The 12,059-nt window shown below is 43.5% G+C and overlaps 1 protein-coding gene across 1 annotated transcript in view; it reads right to left on the bottom strand.

Moving 5' to 3' along the window:
- Nucleotides 1-12,059, bottom strand: part of PRKCQ (protein kinase C theta) — a 64,960-nt gene that overhangs the window by 28,859 nt on the left and 24,042 nt on the right. The window contains exons 5-13 of the mRNA XM_030479808.1: nucleotides 11,319-11,518; nucleotides 9,356-9,416; nucleotides 7,504-7,663; nucleotides 6,491-6,522; nucleotides 6,312-6,397; nucleotides 4,997-5,126; nucleotides 4,197-4,306; nucleotides 3,566-3,689; nucleotides 1,383-1,558 (exon numbers count right to left, since the gene is read on the bottom strand). Coding sequence (XP_030335668.1) covers nucleotides 1,383-1,558; nucleotides 3,566-3,689; nucleotides 4,197-4,306; nucleotides 4,997-5,126; nucleotides 6,312-6,397; nucleotides 6,491-6,522; nucleotides 7,504-7,663; nucleotides 9,356-9,416; nucleotides 11,319-11,518 — 1,079 coding nt within the window. The remainder of the gene's footprint in view (nucleotides 1-1,382; nucleotides 1,559-3,565; nucleotides 3,690-4,196; nucleotides 4,307-4,996; nucleotides 5,127-6,311; nucleotides 6,398-6,490; nucleotides 6,523-7,503; nucleotides 7,664-9,355; nucleotides 9,417-11,318; nucleotides 11,519-12,059) is intronic.

The following is a 12,059-nucleotide window of genomic DNA, read 5'->3' on the forward strand; positions in this document are numbered from 1 at the left end:
TCTATGCAGAGCTGGAAAGAAACCTCAGGCACTGAGATCTGCACACCCTGTATGGGGAAGTGAATCTTGCTCCAAGCAAATAAGGGGACCAGGAGGAGCACCTACACAGGAAACTCGTGGGTGAGGTTTGTTGCAGAAGGGCATGAAATAGCCCATCCACACCCACATGGTGCACTGCAGAGAGATGCAGAGGCTTGCAGAGTCCATGTTAACAGAGGGGGCTAAAGCCAGGTACAGAATCTGCTTCAGTGGAGGTATTCAAGACTTGACCAGACAAACCCCTGAGCAAACTCATCTGATTAAACTTGTTTTGAGCAGTAGGTTGGATTAGATGACCCCCAAGACGTTCCTTCCAATGTGAATGCTTCTATGACATTTATTGTCTTGAGTCCAGGTTAGTCTGGGATGTGGATTTTGCAGTATTTTGGCTTAGATCTAAACGAGATATCTCAGTTCTGCTTCCCATGCAAACTGTAGTCATGCCAAGTATTTTCAAATACGGAGAGCCAACACAGCAAATATTTCACCAGTTTAAGAACTGGTGAAAGCAGTTTAAGCCAGTTTAAGAACTCACTGAAGCAATTGCTCCAGCTCACTTAGTAGGCAAAAAGCAGCCCTTCTTTAAGGCACAGTTTCTACCTCGGAAAGATGTGAGATATGAGCAATGTGATACATCATGATACACGTTCTCCTTACTGGCTGTGAAAATACAATGATGAGTTCCTCTGAAACTGCTTCATGCAGCTTTATGCAGGCACTGAATAACACGAGTCCCCTTCCAGGGGACATCTGGGAGGACGAGGAACAATCCACAATTCATCAAGATTAACGAATCCGCTGAAAACAGGTGGTTCTTGTTCCAAAAGCACAAATTCTTGGCTGTTGCAAAGTTTACTTTATGCTCCAGTGCAAACTGGATGGGAAAACAGAGCTGGGAAAGAGCAGTTAGCATTCCCAGCTGGAGATCTGCTGCTCCAGAGAGGAGAGGTGATCCACACTCAGCTTTCCAGCAAATGCTTCCACCTCCTTCTGAACTTGCTCAGCTAAGCTGGCAGGAGAGGGACAACACAGAGATCCTTCCTCACTAGCTTTCTATGGATGCCCAGACCCCATCAACCTGCACAGAAGGGGAAGGTGCAGCTTTACTTGGCTGCTATCCTCTCCTGTCATTGGCACTCATGAAACAGCAACTACTGGGACAGAGGGAAGATCTTTGTCTTTGGTAAGAAGACAGAGTTCAGGAGTCAGCCATGCCAGACCAAGGGTTCTTTGAAGGCTTGGAAATGTTTTTTCCTACGTGGCCTTCAAACCACATACTACTTAGTGACATAAAAAGCAACATACAGACCTACTCAATGGTGTCTCAGTCCCCTGATGCTTACCTTGCCAAAGCTGCCCTTCCCCAGCATCTTGTGCAGGACAAAATCCTCAATGGTTAGTTTTAGCTGCACTTGGTGCTCTTGCTGCTCCTGGGGCTGTTCTCCTGAGTCTGACTCTATCAGAGACTCCCCTTTCATTGTGCCCTCCACTGGAGACTCCCAGGAGATGCCTTGTGGCTCTGCAACACACATCAAAGCATTCAAATAAACCCATGGAAATGAGCAGTAAATCCCCAGAACACTTACGGGTATTGTGCTTGGTTAGTGTCAAAAGGGTATTTCCAATACATGGTGGCCACATCTACTAAGTAGACTGGCTCTGCTCCCACATTGCTTTCTGTCTGGCAGAAAGTTTACTCCAGCGTAACTCCACCTTCTTCAGTGGCATTACTCCCACTTTACAAACTCCTTCATCTGTCTTTCTGTTTTATGGCAGCAAAACACGACCAAACCCTTCATTTCTGGCTGCCTGTGTTTTTCAGTCCTTCTTGCTCCTTGCTGTTATGATGTAGTCCCATTTTTTCAAGGTCTTTTCAAGACCCTTGGCAAAGCAAGACGAAAAGATGGGACAGCATTTTCATACTAGGTCTCTTTTATGGATGTGATGCTCTGATCAAGTATTCCAGCTGTCGTGGAGTGGAACGACTCAGATTTTCTTCACTACTCTATTCACTTGGATATATGGGAACTTCTAAGAGATCCTGTTCCTTATTGGATTTATCCCATGCACTGAAATGCACATTGCTGTACTGTTCTGAATTGCTGAGCAGCCAGAACACTACCCAGCAGACAAATAGACCCACATGTAAAACAGATGTGAAACCATCTGGGCCTTTACTGGTTCATATCAGGGTAGCCAGTCCTACTTGTAGAAAAGAAAGAAAATCAGCACAGATGGGGACATCATTTATTTCCCCCTTGGGGGCCAAAGTGCACTGTCCACTGAACTCAGATGGTACCAAAAACCAGCCTCTGAGGCTCGGTAGCCTGGTGTCGCTCAGTATCAAACCCAGAGCACTGGTATAAAGTGGCTCTGCCATGCTTTAATCAGTGCCTTCTGACATTTTGCTCTAGGTTCAGTTTCCAGGATATTATCTCCACACAGGGTAGTATTATCTTGCATTGAAAAAGTGGATGATGTTGGGGCCTGGGCTCTCAGCTTGACCTTTGGTTGGGGTTGCAGCTGAAGGCTTGCTGTTGCAGTCCTTGCTAGGTTTAAGTATTGATTCACTTGTACTCTTCTTTCTCCCTACACTTTCTGGTAGATGCATTTTATAGCTTGTGAGAGGCCAAAAAACATTGTGTCAGTGCCATCATAGGACTGCTGCAGTCACAAGACAGTGCGTGGTGGGGAACCATGAACCATGAAGGTGAAGGGGTCCTGAAATGACCCTTTAAGAGGGCCATATGGGTCTGATGAAAAATGGTCACATTTTTGCTCCTAATATTCAGAGTTCTGTTGCTCAAGCACAAAGCAGACAAACAAGGGATCTCCCCAGGAGATTGTTTTGTTTGAGGCCCCAGGAACTGGGAGCTACCTTGAGCCCTCAGTAGCTTTGTCCAAGGTCTATAATGAATGCTTCTCCCTGATCTCTCATTCACCCTCCTAAATATCTGTTCTTGTAGCAAAGAGGGCCATGAGACCAAGATCAGCTCCAGGGTGAATGAAGTGGGCATCTGTCAATGTTTTTCAAAGGTACTGGATGCCAACCTATACCCAAAAACATGAAATCAGAAAAAGAAATGTCATGGCGATCAGAAGGACTCCCAGTCTCCTGTTTAGAGCTCGTTTTCTCTTTAAAGTTCTCAGATTTTAGAGTTTATGAGCCCCAAGAAGGGAATAAACACATTTTTGCTAGTCCAGATATGAGGTGTGCTCAAGTAGTAGCTCAGAAAGAGAGTTAAGGGATTAGCTGAATGAGTGGAGGTTGGTGTCTCATGTCACCAGAGGTTGGATGGCATGGGGGAAGTGCTGGTTTATAGAGAAGCAACCAGGCTGGGATCCTATCTGCCATGCCCACGTCATGTGGCTGGGAAGAGTTATTGATACCCTGAGATGAGAAAGGCTATGTCTTGCTCTAGGCTGGAAAGATGCATGAAAGATTCATTGGCTAATAAATTCCTTTGTCACCTTCACCTGACCATGTATCAAGCAAAAAGTTACAAAGCCTGCTGCCCCATATCACCTTTTTTTCCTGTTGTAGATGCTGGCAATGCCTGAAGCGGTGTTACATCCTTTGCAGGAACTGGGAAGCCAATTTCAAGAGGTCCATCCCTGGAGATCTGTTCAGTGTCACGCTGACAGCGAGCCTGGATTGCAGAAAACAGCAAATGTCATGTTTTTGACATTTTGAGCCATGTGTCATGTTCGTAGAATCCCAGAGTGGTTTGGGTTGGAAGGGACCTTAAAGTTCATCCAGTTCCAAACCCCTGCCATGGGCACAACACCTTCCACTAGAGCAGGTTGCTCCAAGCCTCATCCAACCTGGCCTCGAACACTGCCAGAGATGGGGCAGCCACAGCTTCTCCGGGCACCCTGTGCCAGCACCTCAGCACCCTCAATCTGTCTCTTCTAGTTCTGATCTTGTGGACACTGTGGCTTCTCAATTGTGGCTGTCACAGAAGCCAAGATCTAGAAGAGGTCTTTGCTATGAGAAAAGCATTTCCGTACCTAACGTTCAGGCGTTTGGTAACATAGAGGAACCCACAGCCTTCTGTGAGATGTGCTACACTCAATGCCCCAATTTCTTGCACTGAGACAAACATAAAACAATTGATCCTGCTTTCTCCAGGTCACTCAAGGCTTAAAGTATTTACCTGCTGAGTGCTCCCTATCATTGCTAGAGCTTCAGCCATTAGTTTCTGGTTAACTCCACAAAGGTTTGCTACTTTTGTCTGGCACTTGTGATGGACGTTCATGCCACATGCTGAAAGAAAGAACAAGAGGTGTCAGAACAACAAAGGAGAGTGAGGCTCTAAAGGCTTTGACATTAGGTTGGGCAGGAGCATGTGCTGCTGTTGGACAAGGGCAGAGATCAGCCACATAAAGAGCTCAAAGCCTGTGCACCATTTATGTCTCATGAGATGGCACTCAGGTCATTTTATTTGGTTCTCTACGAAGACAAAGGTTTTTATATTTCCTTATCGGCAAAAGGTTGCATTTCCACATCCATCAGCCTTTGCAGCTACAGGCTGCCAAAACTCTCGTATAACAGCTCAGAGATAAACCATAATCACAGGATCTCCCCATTGGCATAGGATTATGAAGATGAAGTGTCTTGGGTTTGCCTGATAGTGGAAATAGAGCATGCAAGTTGATACTAGGAGTGATGTTGGAAGGTCAGCAGTGCCACCGAGATGTTCTTTGCCTCTTTGGGAAGTGACTCTTCAGTCTCATGGACCACATATCTTTCTCTATACTGACAACTGTTCTCCTTGAAGAATGATCCTCCTTGAAGGATGGTCCTCTCGACCACTCCTTCACCACCCTGGATGCTATCTCATACAGGTCATATAGGGAGGTGTGATAAATGAGATTTGGCTCTTCAGATTGCAACCCTCTAAAGACAACGGCCCACTCCTGTGCTCAAGTTGTGCCACATACATCAGGGACTCACCATCACACTTCAGTCCTTGCCTTGCAAGGCCCCATAGGAGTGTGCCGCAGTGTTCACAGAATGTCGGGCTCTTGTAGTTGTAGACTTTGAAGCGGTGAGGCATGTCGATCTTGAACCGCTCTTTATGGAACTGCAAGAGAAAAGCCATGTTGGCAATTCAGTCGTCTTCACCTCAGCTCTGCATGGAAAACCAGACTTATCATAGAATCATAGAATGGTTGGGGTTGGAAGGGACCTTAAAGCTCATCTAGTTCCAACTCTCTTCCATGGGCAGGGACACCTTCCACTAGACCAGGTTGCTCAAAGGCACCTCCAAGCTGGCCTTGGACTTGTACCACAGAAGATGGGATGTCTATTGCCCTTTTATGCTTGGGTATGACCATCAAGAAGGAACTATCTATAACTATTATTCAGACATACAAAGCTAAATAATAACTGCAGTTCAGTGGGAACTGGGTGATTTCATCCCTGAGCTTGATTTACCTGACCAGATAGCGGCTTGCATCTCACCTATGCACCCAGACTCCCTTAATGCTCAATGGAAAAACAGTGGCACTTCTAAAAATTATTCATCGTCTCCTGAAAAGGACATCTGCATTTGTTCTCATGAATCAGTCCTTGGAAGAGCCTATTTTTCTTCTTTAAGTACATTGGGAGTCAAAGGTGGTGGCAAAGTTGGATACATCTACCCTGGAGATGTCAGAAGACAAATGAGATGAATCTCATCTCTAAAGACTGTCAAAGGAGAACAGGAGCCAGGATAGGACTGAAAGGAAAGAGAAGCTGGGGGACACAGTTAAGAAAAAGGGAATAGTCCTATCAAGAGTTCAAGTTTTACTTTTGGCTACAGAAAAAGAGTGTTTATAATAAACTGATATGAGAAAATAAAACAAACAATAGTGGAGATGCCAGATCTTCCACTCACTACTTGGAAATCTCAGATAATCCAGAGTGGGATGTTAAAGTACTGCTCTGAAAATTCAACATAATGTCTTGCCTAACATCAGGGAATGAATAATGTCCTTCAGTAAATCTCCATCTCATGTCCATGACTTCCCCCCCAGCTATACTTCATACTTTAGAAAAATGTCAGTCCCGATTCAGCAACTGCTTATTCAGCAGCTGCATTTGAGTAAATCACAAGTAGGAGGTAATGAAACCACTGGGAACATAAAAAACAAAGGTCACAGAGCAGATCACACAGCCTTTAGTTCAACAGCACCTTTTGCTTCATAAGAAGTCACTTTACAGCGATGTAGGAGAGATCTGAACAACAGTCAAGGTTTATTAAAAGCAGACAAATAATAATACATACCATTGTTTCTCTGCTATTGACTGCTGATCCTGTACACTTGGCTATTACTTTATCAATGCACTTCTTATGAATGGCAGCATTACATTCTGAAAGAACAAGCGTGTCATGGTGTTAACAAAAATTCCTTAAGAAAGGAAGAAATAAATAATGATAGTAACAACATCAGAAAAGTTTCTTACGTCTGCACTGATAGCCTTGTTTGTTCAGTCCCCTGAAAGAAACAGAGAAATGGTTAATGCTGAATTGTCTGAAAGCCTTGGTGGAAGAAAAGAGAGCAATGTTTATAAAAGGAACAGAATAAAACAGCTTTGCTTTTTATCAGTCTTTATAGAGCTTCTCTAACTTAATCTAACTGTGGAGTGATTCTCTGTGGTTTTCACAGCCTTTTTAACACATAGCCATCTTCTGAATTTCACAGCACTCAAAGAGCAAATTGGGCTGATGAGAAATGTCTGTGCATTTGGCCAAAGATCATAGAATCATAGAATGGTTTGGGTTGGAAAGGACCTTAAGATCATCTAGTTCCAACCCCCTGCCATTGGCAGGGACATCTCACACTAGACCACGTCGCCCAAGGCTCTGTCCAGCCTGGCCTTGAACGCTGCCACGGATGGAGCATTTAGCGCTTCTCTGGGCAACCTGTTCCAGTGCCTCACCACCTTCACAGTAAAGAACTTCTTCCTTATATCTAACCTGAACTTCCCCTGTTTCAGTTTGAACCCATCACTCCTTGTCCTATCAATACAGTCCCTAATGAAGAGTCCCTCTCCAGCATCCTTGTAGTCCCCTTCAGACACTGGAAGCTGCTCTGAGGTCTCCACGCAGCTTCTCTTCTCAGGCTGAACAGCCCCAACTTTCTCAGCCTGTCTCCATACTAAAAAATTAAGGGAACTTTACACAGTTGGAATTAGAACTGTGAACCACATCCTGGAAGTGATGCAATAACTCTACAGTTAAGATGCCAAGGGTCTCATCCTGCTGCCATACTGACACCTGGAGCTCAGATAGCCACTGCAGAATCACGGAATCATGGTATCATTTAGGTTGGAAAAGACCTTTAAGATCATTAAGTCCAACCATTAACCCAGCATTGCCAAATCCACCACTAAACCATGTCTGTAAGTGCCACATCTACACAAGAACTGGTCCTTAGGGTTAAAAGGGGAAAAGGCGTTGATCTATTTTCATTTACCAAACAAACTCATGACAGACAGAGCAGAAGGTGGGTTGTGGAAAGAAGGTGGCTGTGAACTCGTGACACTTGACATTATGGATTTTGGCCTGTTTGATGGCTCCCCTGCGCTGGTGCAAGGAGAAGGCTTCAGTCTCACAGTCAGCCAGGTCCTTTGCATCTGGGGGAAAGGAAACAGAAGATTTCTGTCTCATAAGGCAAAAATGCAGCTACCAAAACACTGAGTGACTGAAGCTGACGATTCACTGATGGAAATGAGTATTTTTAAGAAATACCATTTTCTGAAACCCACACAACACTTGTTTGGATGAGTTTTTGTCTACCATTCCTACAAGGCCACTAAAATGACTTTAAACTTGGAACCCTGAGCTTCCTTGAATATTCATAATGCTGCTTTTGAAATATAGACAGAAATTTCCCAAGGAGAGGTAATTTGCAGTTAAACATAAACTTCTAACTTTGTATAGCACTGAAGATCCATGCCCTAAAACAGATGAAATTGCATAAACATTAATAATTATCTATATATGCACAAATGTGTGTATATAATATATATGGATATTTAACTGAATCCTTTTTGTGTACATGTGTGTGAGTAAGCACCTATGTATATTCCTAGGATATTTTTGTCTTGTTATTTTTATCATGCCAACAGTTGCTTTGCTGTTTGCTGTGTCCATGCCATTATTCACAGTTCACATTTAACTTTTTTAGAACAGTAACCAAACCAATTCTGACTGCCACATGCATATATATACACAGGTGCGCTTATATGTGTGCTTGTGCCTACAAATCTAGATATGCACGCTTTATCTCACTCAATCTCTGTTTCCTTTTACTCACACATTGCATAGCAAATTTCACAGGTATTCTGTGGAAACTGGCCCCCTGTGTGGTCTAGTGCTGACCTTGCTATTTGTAATGCTAAGACAATTTGTGTTTTCTATGCTTTGGCCTCTCTGACATAACATACAAGGAGGCAACAATAGACTATTCTGTATTAAGGGATGGAGAAAATACCAGTATGGACATGCTATTAGCTGCTTTCAGTACTTCGATGTTTCTATAAATAGGAGGTCCTTCTAGGTATCTACACCTTGCAGCTTCACCTACATCTGGGGGTGTGAGAGTTTTGGCATCAAAGACAGGAGGATAAGATTGAGCATTTGGATTGCAACCATTTGCTTCCACAAAGCAAAATGTATTTCACATAAACATTGAACTCTGCAGGTGGGATTTGGTTCCCTGTGAGGGTACATAAACTACTGTGTGTCCCCTCCCCAGGGTGACTAAGCTGCTGCCATGTCCCTGGAGGTCTAGCTGAAGCAGTCAATGGAGCCCAGTGAATGACTCAGCCCACCTTGCAGCAGAAACCTGCATGTGATCAGATGAGTCACTCTCTAGGTTCTTTTTCTGTTTTACCTAGACTGCTCTTGATCTTAAATGCCCAACTAACAAATATACTTAGGTGTTGTCAACCTTAAATTGTACCTCAACCTTTAGATCTGCAGTATAACGTGCACCATGGCACACATTACATGCTTACATACAAGTAGAATAATTTCATTATGGTTCCTTGTATACATATTCTGTCTTGCTTAACATAATGAGAAAATCTACCATTTTAGTGGTAAACCAGCCAAAAATCTGCCTTGCAAATCAGAGAGGAACAGTCAGTCTTCATCCCCACCATACAATAAAAATTGCTTTTCTGGACTGTTCATTTCAAATCATTATGATAGTTCCTATGAGTAAATCAGTAATCACACAGATACCATTTTCAGTGAAGATACCAGCTTTGCCCCACAAAATCAGAAATCACATCTACCAATTAACAAACTAAATCACTTGCCACTTATTTCCAGGAAATATCTTGCATTCATCAGCATTCGTCCTTGAGGTTTCAGTTCTAGCTGGTTGAAGTAAGTGAAAAACAAGAAAAAGAGACCAGTGCAATCATTAATCAGACATTCAAAGAAGCAACAATCATTTCAGATGATTCAAGCTATGTCCTTTTCCCAGTGGGAATTGATGAATGCCAATTAATGATAGTTTTTGGGTTTTTCATACCAATGTGGGGCAAGAAGGCAGGGTAGGAGAAACTACAGAGAAGGGAGCCTAGACCACCTCTTATCAAACATTGGAGTGGCATGATAGAAGGGATAAATGTGACTAAATCGAAGAAGCTGTAGACAAGTTTTTAGACATCAGTGCAAGACCAGTACTATCTATAGAGAAAATTTCTTCCCATTGATCCTGCAAGGGGGAAGTGAGAGCATCTCAAAATAACCAGCCAACCTCAGACAGGTACTTAAAAGATGCTGAAATATTTTAGTCACTTGGTTCTGCAAGTCTAACTTCAATCAAAGCCAATGTGAGTGATGCTACAAGCATACTTAGGCATTTTTGGGGCCTTCCCACTGGAGCTGGAAATTCCCACTAATCTGAAGCTTCATCTATAGATGCCTTTGTAAATCTGGATCCACTTGCCTAGGTATAAGAGGACCTACATTCAAGGATTTCTTCAGCCTGAGGATCACAAGAGTGACTTCTTTACCCACCTCCAGCACAGCCTGAGCAAGGTTACCTCTTTACCTTCCAGGAGAAACAGTGCCCTTGTGCAGGAAAGGGAGAAAAATGCTATTCTCTCTCCTCATTACCCTTGCAGGATGGGATATGTGGGACCACCTTTCCCAGGTTATATCAGGGACTGAGTGGAGAGAAGATCTCAGGAGCTGCTGCCAAGCTGGGACACAACAGGATCAGGGTCTCCCAAATCCGCTTGACCTCAGGCCTGTTACCCTTGCTGCAAGCAAGCAGCACCCCAGACTATGTCATCCCTCTTCTCCTCACCAGGCTACTGCCTCCCATGGCTTTGAAGGCTGGGACTGGGGTCATGCTGAGAAAAGCCTTTTGGTTTTCAATTCTATCCCTAAATATCTCAATTACTCCAGGCTATGTGTTAAATGCAAATCTCTACCAAATCTTGCTCTTAGATCTGCTAAATGACTGAAGGCTTTTTGACTTTTCTACTCTTTTCATAACCCAAGCAGCTTAGCCTGAGAACTGGCATGAGAAATAAAACACGCAAGCAAACAAGGAAATCAGTTTCTCAGTTTCTCTCCAAATGTCTTTTCACTTTATAGTTATTCACAGCATGGCTACTGAATACTACATAGTAAGGACTGCTATTGAGAACTTTCTTGCTTGGGCTACCAGGGAACACAACCTTACACTTAGCATCCTTATGAAGACTGTTACTTCAAATCTACACCAATATAACTCCAGTGATTTTAAAGGAGTTCCTCTGACATAAATCTGAAGTCAGGTAACTATGAATCAGTTACGTGGCATTAGATTAGATTTTTAAAGCTGTTTCCCCAGAGTACATAAAATAATTCACATTTAGCCACCCATATTACTATTTGTCCCCAGTGGGTTTTGTAAGCAAAGATTAATATGTAGGCATGGCTCCCCTGAACCAGAATCCTTGCTAACAGAAGGCATATGCTTCAATATAGAATCACAGAACAGTTAGGGTTGGAAAGAAACTTAAGATCATCTAGTTCCAACCCCTCTGCCATGTTGATATACCAGTTGATATAACAGCAGTAGGTAATATAAATGTGCCATGCTCTTTTATTCTGACTTGCATTGAAATCTTCCCTTCAAGTCATACCCAAGTAGGCCCAAAACATTATTCCTTGGATGGCAACCAGTTCCTACTGCCCTGCTGGTTACAGTCCCAGCATGGCATGGTCACAAGGCATTTCCATACCCCATCACATCCCACAAGAGGAAATAGAAATGCTCACCCACATCTCTGTCTTCCCATTGCTCTTTTTGCACCTCTCCGCCAGCACCTTGAGTTCCACCGTGGCCTCCGAAACCATTTCAGCACTTTTGTCCTTGACAACGATGTGCATGACCCTGCCGTTGTTGATGTGGGCATCAAAAGTGCTGTTCCAGGGTGGGTACATGGTGGGCTTCTTCTGCACGTACACTTGGCCATTTTCTGTCAACAAGAAGTGGTGTGGATTGACTGGACTTGCTTCTCATCTGCGTTAAGTCCCTGAGAAAGGTCTATGTTATTTACCCACTTTAAGGTCTCTCTCCATGGTGTGTAATGGACCATGTTAGGGTGTCTTAGGAGGTTACTACATGAAGTGAAACCTAGGACGGGATTCATCTCACTTAGCTTTAGGTGTCTACATTGTTATGCCCATATCTGAGCTGTCTGAACACTGGTTCCATTCAGAGCCAGTGAGAAGAATATAGACAATATAAATCAATGGAGTTAGGGTATGTTCATTTGACCAAATACAAGCATTTGCCTTAGAAGAGATAATTTCCCCTCTTGACTCCATTAATTGTGTTGAGTGGACCTCAAATGTAGACTCTGACACTTCTAACCAGATGAATCTCACCACTGATAACCAGCTACATGCATCATATGTCCCATGGCAACGAAAAAACACCAGGTTTGCTTCAAACCCCCAAAAGCTGGGTGCACTTTATGATTAATGTTCAGTTGCAGCCCATGTCCATTCAGTTGC

Source organism: Strigops habroptila, chromosome 3 (genome assembly GCF_004027225.2).
Source record: "Strigops habroptila isolate Jane chromosome 3, bStrHab1.2.pri, whole genome shotgun sequence".
In the NCBI taxonomy this organism is placed as follows: domain Eukaryota; kingdom Metazoa; phylum Chordata; class Aves; order Psittaciformes; family Psittacidae; genus Strigops; species Strigops habroptila.